Source organism: Hyperolius riggenbachi, chromosome 12 (genome assembly GCF_040937935.1).
Source record: "Hyperolius riggenbachi isolate aHypRig1 chromosome 12, aHypRig1.pri, whole genome shotgun sequence".
NCBI lineage: Eukaryota > Metazoa > Chordata > Amphibia > Anura > Hyperoliidae > Hyperolius > Hyperolius riggenbachi.
In genome coordinates this window covers 158,517,977-158,539,984 of record NC_090657.1, presented here as the reverse complement: position 1 = coordinate 158,539,984, position 22,008 = coordinate 158,517,977, and the positions used below count along the sequence as shown (strand labels likewise).

General features: G+C 45.9%; 1 protein-coding gene across 3 annotated transcripts in view; it reads left to right on the top strand.

Annotated features, from left to right (window-relative positions):
* The window catches only part of LOC137542170 (piezo-type mechanosensitive ion channel component 2-like), a 258,588-nt gene that overhangs the window by 112,021 nt on the left and 124,559 nt on the right, over positions 1–22,008 (top strand). For all 3 annotated transcript variants that reach the window (XM_068263888.1, XM_068263889.1, XM_068263890.1), the window contains 7 exons: positions 3,192–3,365; positions 3,458–3,499; positions 8,061–8,093; positions 10,748–10,851; positions 13,203–13,360; positions 18,848–19,024; positions 21,397–21,540. In XM_068263888.1, coding sequence (XP_068119989.1) covers positions 3,192–3,365; positions 3,458–3,499; positions 8,061–8,093; positions 10,748–10,851; positions 13,203–13,360; positions 18,848–19,024; positions 21,397–21,540 — 832 coding nt within the window. The remainder of the gene's footprint in view (positions 1–3,191; positions 3,366–3,457; positions 3,500–8,060; positions 8,094–10,747; positions 10,852–13,202; positions 13,361–18,847; positions 19,025–21,396; positions 21,541–22,008) is intronic.

The following is a 22,008-nucleotide window of genomic DNA, read 5'->3' as shown; positions in this document are numbered from 1 at the left end:
AGTCGTTATGGCAAACTCTATACCTGCATTTAAAGGGGGCTTAGATGTTTTCCTTGCGTTGAAAGACATCCATGGCTACAATTACTAGGTAATGCCTAATGATGTTGATCCAGGGATTTTATCTGATTGCCATCTGGAGTCGGGAAGAAATTTTTCCCTTTAGGGGCTAATTGGACCATGCCTTGTAAGGGTTTTTTCGCCTTCCTCTGGATCAACAGGGATATGTGAGGGAGCAGGCTGGTGTTGTACTTTATACTGGTTGAACTCGATGGACGTATGCCTTTTTTTAAACCAAAATAACTATGTAACTATGTAACAATAGTGGTCTCCTACAACCCAAAATTAAAGACACTGAGGAAGATATCGAAAGCCCTGCAACCAATACTCCACAAAGACAAAAGCCTGAAGGAAGTTTTTCCTGATTTACCACTGGTTACTTTCAGACAACCTCCCTATTTGAGACAAATGATTATCAGAAGTGCATTATCTACACCAGGAACTCCAGGCACATTACCCTGCAATAACACAAGATGTGAGACCTGCCCTTATATCTTGTGCACAAGCCAATACAAATACCAAACTCACAGAAATATCATCAAATACAAGACCAATTTTCCTGTGAGTCATCCAATGTTGTATACATGATACGCTGCATGAAATGCCCCTCAAGAGGAATCTATATAGGAGAAACAGGACAAAAACTGCGTACAAGAATGAACCATCACCGCTTTAAAATCAATGAGGGTAAAATGGACACATCAGTGGGGCAACACTTCTGTGAACCAGGACACAGCATGCAAGATCTAAAAGTACTTGTTCTTAAGAGTAACTTCAAAAATGAGCAATCAAGAAAACATTCTGAGTACAAATTTATGAAAATGTTCAAGACATTAACAGAAGGTTTAAATTGTGGAACAGGATTGATGGCTCCTTATGTAACCTGATTGATTTGGCTTCATGATCTTCAGAAACCTGCTGGATTTCATGTATGGTTGCACTAACTCACTGGCTCCAGCCTGCTGATCACCTGACACCTAACGGATAAACAGTAACCAGCACAACTGTCATCTTCATGTTTACTATTTACTTGCATCAGTGTTTTACTTCAGCTAACATCTGGAAATATGCCTGAAAGAGGGGACTAGATCCCAGAAAGCTTGCATAATTTAACTCTATCAGTTAGCCATTAAAAGGTATTCTTTTTTACAAAACTTTGTTTTTTCTACCTAAATAATTTGTTTGGCTAACACGGTACAGAAACTTTTTTGCTACTATGCTACACACCATGCAATTTTCACTTGAGATCCTCTTTCTGATCATTAAAATCATCAAGTCGGGCAAAAATATAGAAAGAAGCTTTATCAGCGCCAAACGGGGTTACAGTAATAGACCACTGCTGAGGAAAGACAATGTCCAAAGTCCACAAGTAGTCAAATATAAATATCAGCGCAGATCACAATAATCCAAATAGTGCAGTATGCACCACAGTGGTAATTAAGCTTTTATTCATTCTTGTGGTCACCATCACCCAGAGATGGGAAGGGGCTTGCCAGCTGCCAACAACCCACATTATAAGGTTGTATATATTGTGTTCATCAATCCAAGAACCAAACCGCATGTGTGAGAGGTCTGAAGGCTGTCCAATCCCTCGGTCAGAATCCTTCCAGTAACCAGGATGTTAGCATAAAATGCAAAAAGATCAAAACTCTAAGTGTAACCATTTATTTAAAAAGTAAATACGCATTTAAAAAGATATAAAAAAAAACTTACGTACGGGGCCCAGCCCATGGGAACCGCAATACAAGTTTGCACCTGTGTGCTGGTCAACAGCCAATCAAACACAAAGAAAGAAGGTGCCGCCTGTCTCTTTCCCAAAAGAATAGATATAAATATACACAGCCCACTGACTGCCAGCAAAATCGATCTCTTTCTCGATTGGGAGCAGGTCAGACATGCTGGGAAATATTGATCACTATACTGCCTACTGTTCCACATGTATGTTCTTTCAATTCATTTTCAGTCAGTAGTCAATCAGAAAAATGATCGGAAATGTAAACAGAATTTGACAAAAAAAATTGCACACATGTGTACACAAGCTTTCCTCTATATCTGATTTATGTCAGATCTAAATATCGAAAAACACATAGTAGGTAAGAGCTCTTCCAATCAGCTCTTGTCTTATAAATAGTCTGTAGAAGCCCATCAGCAAATTAGAGGCACATTGCGTGCATTCAGACTGCATTACCGTATTATGCGAGGGCTGAACTGACCCCAACAACACCTCAAAATTAAGGGAGACCCTCAACTACACATAATAGGTTAAGCTCTAGTAATGATAAAAACAACTTGCATGAAATGTGCCTTCAGTTGTACTATTTGCATCATTTGCATTCAGTTGCACTTATGAAGGATGTTCGCTTCAAAAATGGCCCGCATGCAAAGGCATGCATACTAGACCCTTTCACCACGATGAGGTTCACTCCAGTCGAAAGGGGCCCTACCACTAATATGTCACTTGTAAGCCACAAAATACACATAGAGGTGTGCAATACAGGGCGGGACCTATTATGTGTAGTTGAGTGTCTCCCATAATTTTTAAGTGTTTTGGGGGTCAGTTCAGCCTTTTCATAATTTTGGTACTGCAGTTTGAATGCATGTGATGTGCTTTTAATTTGCTGACAGGCTTCTGCAGACCATTTATGGGTACTGCTTAGAAGTGCTCTTACCTACTAAGTGTTCTTTGTATGAATTGGGGAGGAAGTTTTTTGGGGGAATCTCCTTGGTGGTGGGGGCAGTTGTGGATGGTGTTCTCCCCCCCCCCCCCCCCCCAGGGTGGTGAGAGCATTTTTGGGAGCTGTCCTTGCTGCTTGTTCCCCCTTCCCTGGGGTGTGGCTTGCAGAGAGGAGTACCTTTGCGGTGTGAGTGCCCGGGGCCCGTCTGTATCGCGCAACTCTGTGTAGATCTGAATATCGATCTGTTCACTTGCTTGCATGGTGTGTTCACACCTCTCCTGAAGACCTAAAGCGAGTCATACCATGTATACAATTCTTCTGAACTTGCAGCACAAGAAGCGAGTGATTTAGGGTACTGACCTGCATTTCTAACTTTTATGGAGTGAATGCAGTCCAAACCAACAGATACAGATCTCCTGATCCATGGTGTTTTCTCCCATATCTGTTCCCCCGTGTCAGGCTGAGAGATATCGGTTTGGAGCAGTTCAGCACGGTGGAGCTGTTTGCTGGCATTTTGCTGCCCTCGTCCTTCCTCTTGGCCTGTATTCTCCAGCTCTATTATTTCCATGAGGACTTCCTGAAGCTCACAGACCTCAATAACATCCCGGTGAATGAAGGAGGCATCCTCGATAGGTCAGTACAGAGGGGACACATCAGAGATGGCTGGTGGTATTATAGTCGTACGGGGCACATGTTTATCTCTTTATTTCTTACTTTGTGAACAGTAAGAAGAAAACCGAGAGCCGCGTCCTGATCCTCTCCAGTATGTGAGTAATGACATTATTATTTGTGTCTTATTACGCCATAGAGAAATAAGCCGTATCATTGATGCAAAAATCAGAGTGGTCAAACTTCCTTTCATGGTGAGGGTGGTGGGAAGAGTGGAATGGGTGTCTGCTGAGCAAATCATTTACTCCCAGGATGCAGAGCAAGGCCCAGCAGCTAATGAGAAGACATCCCACCACAGGCAGATATAAATAAGTGCGGAGGGAGGGGTTAGTCATTCCATCTTGCGTTCTCTCCTTAGTCATTGTGCATCGATTAGAAACAAAACCCCAAAAAAACAGTCACATACTTAAGAAGAGGCAAATATCTGGGTCCTATAGAGGTTCCTCACTCCTCTAACGGTCCCTGCGCTCTAGCAGTATTTGACCAAATTGGTCAAATACTGCTTCTCTGCTGCTAAGGGAGGCTTCGGAAGTCTTCGGGAGCACGAGTGCTCCCAAAGATGGGCCACTCCATACCTTGCATATGTGAGTGCCCTATCTTTCGCACTCATGTGTGCGCAGTATGGAGCCACCTGTCTTCAGGAGGACTTGGCTCCTGAAGACTTCCGAAGTCCCCCGCGGCGGGGGATTCAAATGGGGGAGCTGCAGCCACAACGAGGGCACCTGGAGAGGAGAGTGAAGGCTCTATAGGATCCAGAGCCTTCCCTCTCCTTAGGTAAGTATCTGGCTGATATTTTTTTTATCGATTTCCATTGACTTTAAACTCACTCCACGGGCTCCAGCTTCTGGTGGGCAGCACCCCCCCCTTTGCAGGAGAGTGTCATGGGGCTCTCACTACCCGAGATAGAGTGCCACGGAAGCACCACAGCCCTTTTCTGCAAGGGGGAGGGGCTATGTGTTTGAAGCTGGCACATACAGGCTCATGGAGTGAGATTAGGGAAAAAGACCCAGCATGTAATTATAACTCTTACTATTCAATGAATAGTCTTAGCTGAATTGGGCAGCCGAGATATTGTACTGTCATTTCTGGGAGTGAATGCAGGCTGCTTTAGTATGTCCTACCATGCAGTTGTGTTATACTCTGGTGAGAAGCTCTATTCATGTGCCGAGTGTGGGAAATGTTTTGTTTGGAAATCACATCTTATTATACATAAGAGATCTCACACTGCAGAGAAACTCTATGTGCTGAGTGTGGGAAATGTTTTGTTTAGAAATCACATCTTATCATACATAAGAGATCTCACACTGGGGAGAAACTCTATTCATGTGCTGAGTGTGGGAAATGTTTTGTTTGGAAATCACATCTTATCATACATAAGAGATCTCACACTGGGGAGAAACTCTATTCATGTGCTGAGTGTGGGAAATGTTTTGTTTGGAAATCACATTAAGTCAAACATGAGAGATCTTACACTGGAGAGAAACTCGATTCATGTGCAGAGTGTGGGAAATGTTTTGGACAGAAGTCACATTTACTCAGAGATAAGAGATCTTATACTGGCGAAAAGCCATATCCATGTGCTGAGTGCGGGAAATGCTTTTGTTTCAAAATCGGCTCATGTTTTGTTTTTTTGTTTTTTCCCCCCTAAAGGTTCACAGTATGAGGTCTGCCATGAATAGCAAGGTTTGATTTAATCCCAAAATATTTCCCACACTCAGCACATGGAGTTTCTCACCAGTGCAAGTTCTTTCATGTATGACAGGATGTGACTTCCACACAAACCATTTCCCACATTCAGCACATGAATAGGGCTTCTCTCTAGTGTAAGATCTCTCATGTTTGACAAGATGAGGTTTCCACAAAAAAACATTTCCCACAGTCAGCAAATGAATAGGGCTTCTCTCTAGTGTAAGATCTCTTATGTATGACAAAATGTGATTTCCAAACAAAAACATTTCCAACACTCCTCACACTGAAGAGAAGTCTTATTCATGTGCAATCTCTCATGTATGGCAAGATGTGATTTCCGAGCAAAACATTTCGCACACTTAGCACATGAATATGGCTTCTCACCAGTGTGAGATTTCTCATGTATGACAAGATGTGATTTCCAAACAAAACATTTCCCACACTCAGCACATGAATCGAGTTTCTCACCAGTGTGAGATCTCCCGCGTATGACAAGAACTGATTTCTGAGATCTCTCATGTCTGATAAGTGATTGCTGACTAAAACATTTCGCCACTCTGCAGATGATTAGTGATTCTCACAGGCATGAGATTTCTCAGGTCTGACTAAACATTTCCCACACTCAGATATTTCACATCTGACAAGCTATGACTTCTGTACCAAACCTTACCCACACTCAGCACATGAATGTGGTTTCTCACCAGTATGACTTCTCTCATGTTTGTTAAGGCTTCCTTTATTGCCAAGTTATTTCCCACACTCTGAACATGTCCACAAAGACTTAAAGAGGAACTCCAGTGAAAATAATGTAATAAAAAAAAAGTGCTTCATTTTTACAATAATTATGTATAAATGATTTATTCAGTGTTTGCCCATTGTAAAATCTTTTAAATCCCTGATTTACATTCTGACATTTATTACATGGTGACATTTTTACTATTGTCGGGTGATGTAGCTGCTGCATGCTTTTTTGGCATTTGGAAACATCTGTAAACAGCTATTTCCCACAATGCAACAAAGTTCACAGACAGGAAACTGCCAGGAGTACCACGGTCCTCAGTTTCTTGTGGGAGGGGTTTCACCACAATATCAGTCATACAGCGCCCCCTGATGGTCTGTTTGTGAAAAGCAATAGATTTCTCATGTAAAAGGGGGTATCAGCTACTGATTGGGATAAAGTTCAATTCTTGGTCGGAGTTTCTCTTTAAAGAGAGTCCGAAGCCTTAAAAATTACCTATTTTTATTTCGGAATGCTCTTCAGCCTTAAGAGCAAAGATGATTCGCCGCATCCCTGCGGCCGTACAAGGTCTTTATCCCCCCCAAAATCCCAGGGCAAAATTGTATGACTTTCAAAGTTGCAGATTTTGCTGCCTGGGGGAGGCAAAGCTTTGTGCTGTAGCTCTGCCTCCAGTCCATTAAATCACCGCCGTTCTCTCCGCCTCTCCCCACCCATATCAGTCAAAGAAGACTGATGAAAGATGATTCGCCGCAGAAGTCTTTATCCCAAAAGCCCCATGGCAAAATCCTCCGGTACTTCCTGGAGGAGGCAGAACTTTGTGCTTTAGCTCTGCCTCCAGTCCATTCAATCACCACCGATCACCGCCTCTCCCCGCCCCTCTCAGTCTTCTTTCACTGAGATGGGTAGGGAGAGGCAGAGATTGGCAACGATTGAATGGACTGGAGTCAGAGCTACAACACAAAGCTCTGCCTCCCCCGAGCAGTAAAATATGCAACTTTGAAAGTCGTAGAATTTTTCCCTACTTATGGACTGTGCTAATTGAAATCTACGCCCTGTTTTCATGGCTATCTGGCTGCCAGGGCATAGATTTCAATTCAACGCCGCTGTGCGCATCCACCATTTTCGATGCTCCCGCCGATCTCGCACTGAATCCCAGCTGTCTCCCATCATTCTGCCTGTCTCGATGACGGCAGAGCCCTGTAGGCTGGTCAGGAGCCAATTTCATTGGCTCCTGGCCGTGTCTGTCATTATAAGCAACTCCCATTGGCTTACATTGAAAGACATGGCCAGGAGCCAATGAAAGTGGCTCCTGGCTGGCTCACGGGAGCTCTGCCATCATAGAGATGGCAGAGTGGGTAGCCCAGGTTCCTGACGTGCGGCGGTTATGTGCGACTTTTCGTCGGGATTCTGCCATTTCTGTACCAGCGTGTCCTTAAAGGGGCAGAAAGAAAGAAAGAAAAAGAACATTTATATCGCGCTTTTCTCCTGGCGGACTCAAAGCGCCAGAGCTGCAGCCACTAGGACGCGCTCTATAGGCAGTAGCAGTGTTAGGGAGACTTGCCAAAGGTCTCCTACTGAATAGGTGCTGGCTTACTGAACAGGCAGAGCTGAGATTCGAACCTAGGTCGCCTGTGTCAGAAGCAAAGCCCTTAACCATTACACATTAATGGACTACTTACAAGGGTCACCTCTCTTCTTTCGAACTCTCTCTCACAACCTGTCAGTTATGATCCAAGCCTGGAAACCTTCCAATGATCTCTCGTAACCCACCTGTTCAGACAAGCATATCATTTGCTATAGGTAGCACTGGAAGCTCACTGCCTCATCCGCTAACCCCTGTGTCTCCTTCCCTAATGTCTCCGCCCCACCACCCTCTAGATTATAAGCTCACAAGGAGAGGGATCTCCACCTAGTGCTTCTTTTTCTAATGCAATGTATCATATGAACATGTACCAGTACTGGTGATGTCTCACACCGCATATCGGCTATATCTGTATTTGTATTGCTGGATGTCCTGATTGTACAGAGTTTTGAATGCATCTATGCTCCCCACTATATGTTTTGTACAATGTAGAAGATGTTGTTGCTATATAATTCATAATAATAACAATAATACACCATGACAGTGGTGCAGCAGGAAACACATACAATGCTCTCTGCTCCACATTCAGACTTTATTGGGTTGGTATCTTTATTAAAATATTAACTCTGAACATCCTCTTACATTTCAGGATTAAAGAAAACCTTGGCAATCTTCGGAAGACGTAAGGATCCGCGGGATTCTGGCCTCTTGAAATCCTTGCAACCACTGAACAAAGTCCTTATTTCCCAGAGGATGACGTAGTTCTATGTCGTGTAAAAAGAAAAAGAAACAAAACAAAATGATGTGCTTAAAGTATTGACTAGGGCATCAATGACACCTTCTACCTTTAGAGGGATTCTAGCAATGATGCTTACCTTGATGTCTGCCATGTGTTGGTGTCCATCAATCATTGAGATTCAGAATAAGCAATGCCTGTAGTTTTTGATTGGTGGGACTATTCAGTGGTCAGAGTGTGTGGTAGGGGAGGACACTATTACGTGGTCAGAGTGTGTGGTATGGGATGACACTATCCAGTGGTCAGAGTGTGTGGTATGGGAGGACACTATCCCATGGTCAGAGTGTGTGGTATAGGAGGACACTATCCAGTGGTCAGAGTGTGTGTTATGGGAGGGCACGATCCAGTGGTCAGAGTGTGTGGCATGGAGGGGGCACTGCCCAGTGGTCAGAGTGTGTGGCATGGGAGGATACTATCCTGTAGTCAAAATGTGTGTTATTGGAGGACACTATCCCGTGGTCAGAGTGTGTGGTATGGGAGGACACTATCCCGTGGTCAGAGTGTGTGGTATGGGAGGACACTATCCAGTGGTCAGAGTGTGTGGTATGGGAGGACACTATCCCATGGTCAGAGTGTGTGGTATAGGAGGACACTATCCAGTGGTCAGAGTGTGTGTTATGGGAGGGCACGATCCAGTGGTCAGAGTGTGTGGCATGGAGGGGGCACTGCCCAGTGGTTAGAGTGTGTGGCATGGGAGGATACTATCCTGTAGTCAAAATGTGTGTTATCGGAGGACACTATCCCGTGGTCAGAGTGTGTGGTATGGGAGGACACTATCCAGTGGTCATAGTGTGTGGTATGGGAGGACACTATCCTGTTGTCAGAGTGTGTGGTATGGGAGGACACTATCCCATGGTCAGAGTGACCACGGGATAGTGTCCTCCCATACCACACACTCTGTGTGGTATGGGAGGACACTATCCCGTGGTCAGAGTGTGTGGTATGGGAGGACACTATCCCGTGGTCACTCTGACCATGGGATAGTGTCCTCCCATACCACACACTCTGACCACAGGATAGTGTCCTCCCATACCACACACTCTGACCACGGGATAGTGTCCTCCGATAACACACATTTTGACTACAGGATAGTATCCTCCCATGCCACACACTCTGACCACTGGGCAGTGCCCCCTCCATGCCACACACTCTGACCACTGGATCGTGCCCTCCCATAACACACACTCTGACCACTGGATAGTGTCCTCCCATACCACACACTATGACCATTGGATAGTGTTCTCCCATACTACACACTCTGTGTGGTATGGGAGGACACTATCCCGTGGTCAGAGTGTGTAGTATGGGAGAACACTATCCAATGGTCATAGTGTGTGGTATGGGAGGACACTATCCAGTTGTCAGAGTGTGTGGTATGGGAGGACACTATCCCGTGGTCATAGTGTGTGGTATGGGAGGACACTATCCAATGGTAAGAGTGTGTGGTATGGGAGGACACTATCCCGTGGTCAGAGTGTGTGGTATGGGAGGACACTATCCAGTGGTCATAGTGTGTGGTATGGGAGGACACTATCCTGTGGTCAGAGTGTGTGGTATGGGAGTACACTATCCCATGGTCAGAGTGTGTGGTATGGGAGTACACTATCCCATGGTCAGAGTGTGTGGTATGGGAGGACACTATCCAGTGGTCAGAGTGTGTGGCAGGGGGGGCACAATCTATTTATGGTACTATCCTTCCTACACATCTGGCTGCCATGTATTATCTGTTGCTACCTATACTAGTGAGTTGGGATGCCCAGATTCTCCTAAATAGGGATGGTATGATGAAAGTTAGCCACAGAATAAAGAGAACCTGAGGTGAGATGGGATATGGAGGCTGACATGTTTATTTCCCTTTAAATAATGCACATTGCCTGGCTGTCCTGCTGAGCTTCTGCCTCTAATACTTTAAGGCGTGGGCCCAGATCGCAGGGAGGTAAAAGGGTGGGATGGTTGGGGAGGGAATAAAATATCTGGGTCCGGTATATAAAAAACAAAAGGGGGAGAGCAAGACTGTCAACCAGGTTTTCGTATGATGCTTATTTTTCCTGTCATTTGTGCACATTACAATGATATATTGTTTGAAATCCTGATGGAATGTCATTTTTCTCTGATTATATTTGTCTCATTCTTGATGTTATATCTTGCTTTCCAAAATAAAAAGATTTATAAAAAAAAAAAAAAATACTTTAAGCCATAAACCCTGAACAAGCATGCAACAGATCAGGTGCTCTGACTGCAGTGTGACTGGATTAGCTGCATGCTTGTTTCTCGTGTGAGTCAGACACTACTGCATTTTTCGAGTTCTTCAGGACAGCCAGGCAACTGGTATTGTTTAAAAGGAAATAAATATGGCAGCCTCCATAGGTCTCACACCTCTGCTTCCTTTTAAAGTAAACTATGGTAATTTCTTCATCCTGCCAGCATTGACCAGTGTTTGGAATGATACTTTGCCTAACTCTTGTATGTTTTGATATGTGTATTGTATGTAGTATTGATGTGTATTGTGTGTAGTATTAATCCGTGTTTGTGTTCTGCAGGCTGGACACAGAGAAACAGATCAGCGCCAGTCAGTGCACCCTGGAGAAGATTGATAACATCACCGTGGATGGAGATGTGACCACGGACAGCACACAGTCTGCAGGTGACCTGCACCTTGCCCCATGTACCTGTACATATCTAGCCTGGTGTAATAATTTCAGCCCGTGAGCCTCTAGGCCTCCTTTGTGGTTTTCTCTAGCAGCTTGATAAGGAATCTTAGGCCTTGCTTCCATTTCTAGCATGCTTCATTTTCTTTCTTTTTTTTCACTCAACTGCATGGGCAGTGCTGATGGATTGAAGGGTGTGACCTCTGCTCTGAGGAAGCGGTGTGACGTGTGCTCTGAGGAAGCGGTGTGACGTGTGCTCTGAGGCAGCAGTGTGACGTGTGCTCTGAGGCAGCGGTGTGATGTGTGCTCTGAGGCAGCGGTGTGATGTGTGCTCTGAGGCAGCGGTGTGACGTGTGCTCTGAGGCAGCGGTGTAACGTGTGCTCTGATGCAGCGGTGTAACGTGTGCTCTGAGGCAGCGGTGTGACGTGTGCTCTGAGGCAGCGGTGTAACGTGTGCTCTGAGGCAGCGGTGTAACGTGTGCTCTGAGGCAGCGGTGTAACGTGTGCTCTGATGCAGCGGTGTAACGTGTGCTCTGATGCAGCGGTGTGACGTGTGCTCTGAGGCAGCGGTGTAACGTGTGCTCTGAGGAAGCAGTGTGACGTGTTCTCTGAGGAAGCAGTGTGACGTGTGCTCTGAGGCAGCGGTGTGATGTGTGCTCTGAGGCAGCGGTGTGATGTGTGCTCTGAGGCAGCGGTGTGACGTGTGCTCTGAGGCAGCGGTGTAACGTGTGCTCTGATGCAGCGGTGTAACGTGTGCTCTGAGGCAGCGGTGTGACGTGTGCTCTGAGGCAGCGGTGTAACGTGTGCTCTGAGGCAGCGGTGTAACGTGTGCTCTGAGGCAGCGGTGTAACGTGTGCTCTGATGCAGCGGTGTAACGTGTGCTCTGATGCAGCGGTGTGACGTGTGCTCTGAGGCAGCGGTGTAACGTGTGCTCTGAGGAAGCAGTGTGACGTGTTCTCTGAGGAAGCGGTGTGACGTATCCTCTGAGGAAGCAGTGTAACGTATCCTCTGAGGAAGAGGTGTGACGTGTGCTCTGAGGAAGCGGTGTGACGTGTGCTCTGAGGCAGCGGTGTGACGTGTGCTCTGAGGCAGCGGTGTGACGTGTGCTCTGAGGCAGCGGTGTGACGTGTGCTCTGAGGCAGCGGTGTGATGTGAGCTCTGAGGCAGCGGTATGACGTATGCTCTGAGGCAGCGGTGTGACGTATGCTCTGAGGAAGCGGTGTGACGTGTGCTCTGAGGAAGCGGTGTGACGTGTGCTCTGAGGAAGCGGTGTGACGTGTGCTCTGAGGAAGCGGTGTGACGTATGCTCTGAGGAAATGCTGTGACGTGTGCTCTGAGGAAGCGGTGTGACGTATGCTCTGAGGCAGTGCTGTGACGTGTGCTCTGAGGAAGCGGTGTGACGTATGATCTGAGGAAGTGGTGTGACGTATGCTCTAAAGGAAGTTCTGTGACGTGTGCTCTGAGGAAGCGGTGTGACGTATGCTCTGAGGAAGTGCTGTGACGTGTGCTCGGAGGAAGCGGTGTGACATGTGATCTGAGGAAGTGGTGTGACGTATGCTCTAAAGGAAGTTCTGTGACGTGTGCTCTGAGGAAGTGCTGTGACGTGTGCTCGGAGGAAGCGGTGTGACATATGATCTGAGGAAGTGCTGTGACGTGTGCTCTGAGGAAGTGCTGTGACGTGTGCTCTGAGGAAGTGCTGTGACGTGTACTCTTAGGAAGCGCTGTGACATGTGCTCTGAGGAAGCGGTGTGACGTATGCTCTGAGGAAGCGGTGTGACGTATGCTCTGAGGAAGTGCTGTGACGTATGCTCTGAGGAAGCGGTGTGACGTATGCTTTGAGGAAGTGCTGTGACGTGTGCTCTGAGGAAGCGGTGTGACATATTCTCTGAGGAAGTGCTGTAACGTGTGCTCTGAGGAAGCAGTGTGACGTATGCTCTGAGGAAGTGCTGTGACGTGTGCTCTGAGGAAGTGCTGTGACGTGTGCTCTGAGGAAGTGCTGTGACGTGTACTCTTAGGAAGTGCTGTGACGTGTGCTCTGAGGAAGCGGTGTGACGTATGCTTTGAGGAAGCGGTGTGACGTATGCTCTGAGGAAGTGCTGTGACGTATGCTCTGAGGAAGCGGTGTGACGTATGCTTTGAGGAAGTGCTGTGACGTGTGCTCTGAGGAAGCGGTGTGACGTATTCTCTGAGGAAGTGCTGTAACGTGTGCTCTGAGGAAGCAGTGTGACGTATGCTCTGAGGCAGCAGTGTGACGTATCCTGTGAGGACGCAGTGTAACGCATGCTCTGAGGAAGCGGTGTGACGTATGCTCTGAGGAAGCGGTGTGACGTATTCGGTCTCTTTTCAGGCACCAATCCATGGATTCCTGTGATTGACAAGCTGATCTCCATGCTGCTGACTCTGCTGGACTTTATCCATAATGTGCAGGTTCTCCTGTGGAGGCTGATGGAGCTTCACATTATCAAGATTGTGTCCACCATCATCATCTGGATCACAGTTCGAGAGGTAATGAAAAATACATCAGTGCACAATAACCATGGAAACCAAGCATTCCGCCCAGGGGTGTAACAATTGACCCGACAATCGGTGCAGGAGAAGGGGAGAGGGGCGACGACACACGCGGCTCTGGGGTCCGACCAGTGCCGTTCTTAGGGGCAGGAGGGGTCGCAGGCTCGCAGCTCAGGAGTCGCAAGCAGCGGGCACGCACAGTGGCTGGGAGGGCTACTCGAATCCCCTCACCCCCATACCTTGCTCTCCCCTGCTCAAAAAGTAGAAGGATTTCTAGGTATGCCCCTAATTTTCCGCCCTCCTTGTTGTCCTTATTGCTCAGCATATAGGAAAAAGGTGGAGGTCTGCTTTAACTGGACCTTCAATAGGAAAATGTCTCAATGATCTTCTGTAACCAGCAGTAATAGCAGTATATTGTAGTGTTACTGCCCTGCCTCCAGTATAAAGAAATAATCCTGTGAAGCAGCTATGCTCAGACTGTGAGGCCTTAATCATCCTAAAATCAATATGCTATGCAATTATACAGCAGACAATTGTCTATGGGACACTTGGGTGCAGCGTCTAATTAATAGTACAGATTGCCACACACACACTAGTCTGTATGCTAAATAACTAAGTATATTCGTAAAGTGTATAACTAACAAACTGCAGAGAAATGATATAGAAAAATCTGCACACAGCGTTCCTATATCCAGTCCAAATCTGTACAAATCAAAGGAATTGAACAAAGGAAAATATGACAGCCAGACAAGGAGCCTGAAGTGAACCTGCATATACACAACAACTGAAAAACACTGCAAAAAAACAACAACCCAAATGTCTTTATTCAACCTAAAGGTCAGCACGTTCGGCTTGGTGGAGGAGTATCAGGACGACAGCCAGGCAATCAGCATGGTTTAAAAGGGAATAAATATGGCAGCCTCCATATCACTCTCACCTCGGGTTCCCTTTTAGCTTAGCTGTCGTAGGTATCTTCCTATCAGTGTCATTTTTACAGATATCTTTTTTTTTTTTTGATCTGGCAGCGTTGGTAAGTGAGGCTGATTGACTGTAAAAGATGGAAATCTCTTGCTGTAAAGTACAATTTTTTTGTCTTCCTACATATAATTTCACTAATACTCCTCTCCCGCTCTCTGATCATAACTTACTAAACTTCTCTCTCTCCTCCTCTCTTCCTACCACCCTGCCTTAAGCACGCTCATATACACGCAGGAACTACCGCAACATAGACATGCAATCTGTCTCTGATGCCTTGGCACCTCTCCTCACACAACCATTCACTGACCCTGACTCAGCAGCTGCACACTATCACTGCTCAATCACGCAAGTCTTGGATGCAATCGCACCCCTCACCAATGTCCGCCCACACCGTGTCAGTCGCCAACCCTGGCTGACCAAAGCTACTAAACAGCTAATGGGGTGCTCTAGGGTAGCTGAACGCCGTTGGAGGAAAACTAATACTAATGAGGATTTCATTACTTACAAAAAAGAGTTGAACAAGTTTAAAGAGGAACTCCAATCAAGATTTTAACGTTATCCCAATCAGTAGCTGATACCCCCTTTTACATGAGAAATCTATTGAATTTCACAAACAGACCATCAGGGGGCGCTGTATGACTGATATTGTGGTGAAACCCCTCCCACAACAAGCTGTGAGTACCGCGGTACTCTGGGCAAACTGCCACAATGTAACAATGTTCACAGACAGGAAAGAGCTGCTTACAGCTGTCTGTAACGGCCAAAACAGCTAGGAGCAGCTACATAACCTGCCCACAGTAAAAATGTCACCATGTAATAAATGTCAGAATGTAAATCAGGGAGAGGAAAGATTTACAATGAGCAAACACTAACTAAATCATTTATACATAATTATTGTAAAAATGAAGCACTTTTTTTTATTACATATTTTTCACTGGAGTTCCTCTTTAAAACCGCTCTCTCTTCTGCAAAACAATCATACTTCTCCTCCCTCATATCCTCCCACTTGCACAATCCAAAGCGCCTGTTCAGTACTTTCAACTCCCTTCTTCGTCCACCCCCTCCTCCTCTTTCTTCATGCTTATCAGCTGAAGAATTTGCAACATACTTTACAGATAAAATTGCAAAAATACGTAGTGTGTTTTCCACGGAGACATCAAACTCCATCTCCACTCCTCTTGTTGACTGCTCTCTTTCCAGTTTCTCTCCACTCCCCGATCTCATCTAACCACCTGTTCTTTGGATCCTATCCCATCACATCTCATTCCACATCTATCCACATCCCTCATCCCTGCCCTAACATCGCTGTTTAACCTATCCCTCTCCACTGGAATTTTTCCATCCTCACTCAAGAGGGCTGTTGTAACACCACTACTTAAAAAACCATCTCTAGACCCCACCGAACCTGCTAACTACCACCCAGTGTCACTTCTCCCATTTGCATCTAAATTACTTGAACGCCACATTCATGCTGAACTAAGTCAGTATTTATCTGCAAATTCCTTGCTTGATCAGTTCCAGTCTGGCTTCCGGCCAAACCACTCCACAGAAACAGCCCTCACCAAAGTAGCTAATGATCTCCTCACAGCTAAATCCAAAGGCTATTATTCCATACTCATCCTTCTAGATCTGTCATCAGCATTCGACACTGTCCACCACACTCTACTCCTACAGATCCTTTCATCTATAGGAATAAAGGACCTCGCTCTCTCCTGGATATCTTCCTACCTCTCTGGAAGGTCTTTCACTGTTTCTTATTCAGATCAGGCCTCCTCTTCACATCCTCTGTCTGTAGGGTTACCTCAAGGCTCTGTCCTCGGCCCCCTCCTCTTCTCCATCTACATGCACGGTCTTGGTAACTCAGCTCATTTGGTTTCCAATACCACCTATATGCAGATGATACACAACTGTATCTCTCAGCCCCAGACCTTAACTCCCTCCTCACACGGGTTCCCGACTGCCTGTCCGCTATTTCCTCTTTCATGTCCTCTCGCTTCTTAAAACTTAATATGAATAAAACTGAACTAATAGTCTTTCCACCATCCCTGTCCGCCCCATTGCCTGATAGTACAATAAATGTTAACACGTCTATAACATCAGTTCCCAAAGCACGGTGCTTGGGGGTAATATTTTATTCTTCTCTCTCATTTACTCCTCACATTAACTCCCTAACCAGCTCCTGCCATTTCCAACTGAAAAACATAGCACGTATCCAACCTTTTCTCTCCCATGACACAACCAAAATGTTAGTACATGCTCTTATTATATCTCGATTGGACTATTGCAATATATTGCTTGGTGGACTTCCAACTAACCGACTAGCACCGCTCAATTCTGTACTGAATTCTGTTGCTCGACTCATTCATCTCTCCTCTCGCTCTTCCTCTGCTGACCCTCTCTGTCAAGCTCTTCACTGGCTACCAATTAACGAGAGGATTCTGTTCAAACTCTTAACCCTAACCTACAAAGCTCTCCACAATCTCTCTTCCCTGTACATCGCCTCACTATTCTCCAGATACCAACCCAACCGCAATCTCAGATCTGCACACGAGCTTCTTCTATCCTCTTCTACAATTACCTCCTCACATTCACGTGTACAAGACTTCTCACGTGCCTCACCCCTCCTCTGGAATGCCCTTCCACATCACATCCGCCACTCGTAGCTTAGGCCATGCACCCACTAAATAACCTAATTATGCACTGCCTGTACAGATACTGTATACTTCCCCCACCTCTTGTTTCCACCCCATTCCTTTAGATTGTAAGCTCGCAAGGGCAGGGCTCTCACCCTTTTGTGTCATGGAATGTTATTGATTGAATTGCTTGCACTTTGTTAGACATTTATACATTTTAGTCATCATGTTAAATCAAATTGTAATCAGCAGTGCTGTATCTTGTATCAGTGTTCATATTTGATTTATATCATTGTCTGTATCATTATGTATCCCTTGTTTGTTTTCTTACATTGTACAGCGCCACGGAATATGTTGGCGCTTTATAAATAAATAATAATAATAATATAAGAAGGAATTTATACATAAAGATTCCACATGAGCAAGACGTAACATGCATAAAGTATTGTTTTATCCGGTGGGCGGAGCCTTATAGGTGGCCACTTTTGATCTGATCTTGCCCACCTTCCAGAAATAGTGCTGCTTGATTGCACACATTGACCTGGTATCTACAGATTGCACTTTTCCACACAGAACTTTAACCACTTCCTTACCCTGGTCATTTTCACATCTCAGCTCTGATTAGTTTGACAATAACTTTATCAATAATTATCACTAACTAACTAAATGATCTATATATTGTTTTTTTTATTTTCAGGACAAATTAGGCTTGCTTTTTGTGGCCGATATTTGTTGTGTTTAGCGATTACTTTATTTTCTATGCATTTTAAAAGGAAAACAGGGAAAAATACATGTATCCACTTACATCTGTTATAGCTTTAGTGTTCACAGTTCTATTCTACATTAAACCCAAACATTTTATTTGTCTATCTCTCCTGTTTATTGAAATAGTTTGTTTTCATCATGCATTAGTATCACATAACTCACCTGTTACATCTGTCTTCTCCTGGAATGTTTATTTTAAACGTGTTTACTTAGCCCTGCTAATAAGGAGAGGGGTTTGCTATTATTCCTCTTCAACTCTATAGTGGTTTTATCAGCTCAGAGATAAATGAACAGTGTTATCTAGGATTTTTTAGGGAGGAGAGTGCAGTAACTTCTTTTCACGTCCTCTGGACAGGAAGTGGTTAAACCACTGTTTGAGTGGGGAGGCATTTTCTTCACACTACAGGAGGTTTAGAGACAATCAGTCTTCCTGTGCTAGCCAATAGTGGTTTAGCTTCCTTGTCATTACATTGCAGGTCTTTGCCACTGATGCAGACCTGTTGGTCGGTGGTGGTAATGACAGAGCACTGATGTCCATGGCCGTCACTACACTTGGGCACTGCCCCACCCCCAAGAATCACTGTGCTCCCCTGCTCAGTAACATCCAGTTAATGTTTTGAGGCTCCAGCTGCATACAGTGAACAGGAGAGGGTCTGTAAAAACAGGATAATAATCCTGATTCAAAACTTCCCATCAGTAAAATACAAGTTATATTCTCCAGCAATGCTTAGGTACTAAGATAAGGAACAACACACACACAGCGTTCCTCTCCCTCCTGCCTCTCTCCCCTCCCCTTGCTTGTAGTGTCCTGAAACACAAGTTGGGGGTTAGAATGATTTGTCTGTGATCTGTCCACACAGGAGCTGCTTGCTATCAAGTAAGGATTAAAGCATGCCCGTCAACTAGCTAAGTCTATCTGTAGGTAACGTTTCTTCCATAATAGCACCATCATTTGCACAATCTGATCTGCTCAAAATCCTCTGAGTTCTGTTTGTGATGTGTACAAACATTGATTTTGATCACCCAAATGGGCCCCACCAGCCAGCCATTGTGCCCTCTTTGTGCCCTCACTGCTGATGTCTCACACTTTGCCGTCTTGTACTTTCAGGTATCTCTGATGAACTGCCTTTTTTACCTGCCTTGGGTGTTTGCACTGCCCTATTCACACCTCCGCCCAAACGCCTCCAACATCTCCACCGTGTGGTCCTGTGTCATGGTCATCTGCAAGATGATGTATCAGCTGAAATTTGTCAAACCACAAGAGTATTCCTCCAACTGCACTGAGGTCAGTACCTGCAAAACTACCTGAATGTAAGTCTTGCAAATTACCCTGCAAATCAATATTGTGTCTGTAGCGTTACAGAAGTATAATACTGTATATTGCTAGACATAAATGAGCCTGGAACTCACAGCCCTATCAGCTCCGACACAGAATGCCCAGACAGCACAGGGTGACCCAGAACCACTAGGAGAGTAGAAGAGTCTATAACTGAAAACCCCTTCCATCAGATAGCAACGACTGAATATAATTTTACCTTCTTTAAACAGAAGGTATCTATAATAATTCAGCCCTAAGTGAGCATCTGCCCTAAGCCAGGCACACAGCCAGAACTGCTGCTGTATAGTGAGCCTATCCTGAAGACAGCAACTCGGCCAGAACCGCTGGTTTATAGTGAGCCTATCCTTAAGCCAAGCACACAGCCAGAACAGCTGGTGTATAGTGAGCCTATTCTGAAGCCAGGCACACAGCCAGAACCGCTGGTTTATAGTGAGCCTATCCTGAAGCCAGGCACGCAGCCAGAACTGCTGGTGTATAGTGAGTCTATCCTGAAGCCAGTCACACATCCAGAACCGCTGCTCTATAGTGAGATTATCCTGCTGTTGTATAGTGAGATTATCCTGAAGCCAGGCACACATCCAGAACCGCTGGTTTATAGTGAGCCTATCCTGAAGCCAGGTACGCAGCCAGAACTGCTGGTGTATAGTAAGCCTATTCTGAAGCCAGGCATACAGCCAGAACCACTGCTGTATAGTGAGCCTATCCTGAAGCCAGGCACACAGCCAGAACCGCTGGTGTGTAGTGAGCCTATCCTTATGCCAGGCACACATCCAGAACCGCTGGTGTATAGTGAGCCTATCCTGAAGCCAGGCACAAATCCAGAACCGCTGGTTTATAGTGAGCCTATCCTGAAGCCAGGCACGCAGCCTGAACCGCTGGTGTATAGTGAGCCTATTCTGAAGCCAGGCACACAGCCGGATCCGCTGGTGTATAGTGAGCCTATCCTGAAGCCAGGCACACAGCCAGAACTGCTGGTGTATAGTGAGCCTATCCTGAAGCCAGGCACACATCCAGAACCGCTGGTTTATAGTGAGCCTATCCTGAAGCCAGGCACACAGCCAGAACAGCTGGTGTATAGTGAGCCTATCCTGAGGCCAGGCACGCAGCCAGAACCACTGGTGTGTAGTGAGCCTATCCTGGAGCCAGGCACACAGCCGGATCCGCTGGTGTATAGTGAGCCTATCCTGAAGCCAGGCACACAGCCGGATCCGCTGGTGTATAGTGAGCCTATCCTGAAGCCAGCCACACAGCCGGATCCGCTGGTGTATAGTGAGCCTATCCTGAAGCCAGGCACACAGCCGGATCTGCTGGTGTATAGTGAGCCTATCCTGAAGCCAGAACCGCTGGTGTATGGTGAGACTATCCTGAAGCCAGGCACACATCCAGAACCACTGGTGTATAGTGAGCTTATAGCTAATGCATTTTATGGAGCCACATCAATGCAACATACATACAGCCTGTTTTGGACTGCTGGTCCTCATCAGAGCTTGGCTGTCTTTTTGGTGGAATCCGTGCATGGCAGGGATTGATACGGCTCTTTGAGATAGGGCTAGGACCAGTGTTACAGAATACCCAGTCGGCTCATGATGACCCAGAACCATAGCTGTCGGTGAGCCTGGAGCTTACAGCCAAGTCAATGTCACATATAGCTGTTAGTAATATGAGTAAGTTGTCCTTTTAAAGCAAGGCTGATGCTTAACTAAAAATAAAAAACGACTCTGGGTCTTATAGAGCCTTCCTGTTCTCCTCCTGGTCTCCGCATTCCTCTGCAGGCTCCTCCATTTTAGTCTCCTGCCTCTGGAGACTTCATCAGTCTTCAGAAGCACTTTGGCTCCCGAAGACTGACGGCTCTGTACTCCACACACACGAGTGCTCGATCAATGGGGCTTGCGGATGCGCAGTACAGAGCGGCCCATCTTCAGAAGCCCAAGTGCTTTCGAAGACTCCCGAAGCCCACCCAATGGTGAAGAGAGTAATCCACGACCGTACAGTCATGGAGTGCTAATGGGGAAGCCTAAGGGGGAACGTGGAGACTGGGAGGAGAACAAGAAGGCTCTATAGGACCCAGAGCCTTCCCTCTCCTTAGGTGAGTATCTGTTTTTAATTTCACTTCAGACTCCCTTAAAGACCCAGTTCTGTCCCAGTTAGGGTTAGCCAATAAATGCTATAATTAATGCACAAAACCTTTGGCTAATAACATTGGCAATGACTAAAATAAATATTGCAAACAGCCAAACCTTGAATTGTGTTCCTCCTTCATGTCTTGTGCTTTGTTTATTTCTTGACATGATACTTCATAGTCCTTCTTTTCTTCCCAGGGTTTGTATCGCAATGGAACGCTGTACACGCCAGTCTCCGAGGAGTTGCTACAGAAGTCTGTGTTGTACGTGGCCCCCGTGGACCCTGCCCTTTGGTGTGGGGCTCTGCGGAAGTGTGCGGATAGTGTCCTGCCTTGCATCAAGGTAAGGAGCCTGTCTGTTGGCATGAAGATCTCTCGTAGTGTGTGTTGGCGTGTGTGCCTGCAGGCTTCCCATTGGCTTTAGTGATCCTTATTATTATTATTTAGTATTTATATAGGGCTGACATCTTACGCAGCACTATACAGAGTATATTGTCTTGTCACTAACTGTCCCTCACAGGGGCTCACACTCTAATGCCTACCTTAGTCATATGTCTATGTATCATGTAGTGGATGTATCATAGTCTAGGGTTAATTTAGGGGGAAGCCAATTGACTTACCTGTATGTTTTTGGGATGTGGGAGGAAACTGGATTGCCCGGAGGAAACCCACACAGACATTGGGAGAACATACAAACTTGCATGCAAATAGCGCACGGCAATCGCACAACCTACAGTTCCTTTCTCCATGATTGCGCCATTGACCGTTGGGAACGGAGCGTGCTCACGCCAAAAATCATGCAAGCCGCCGA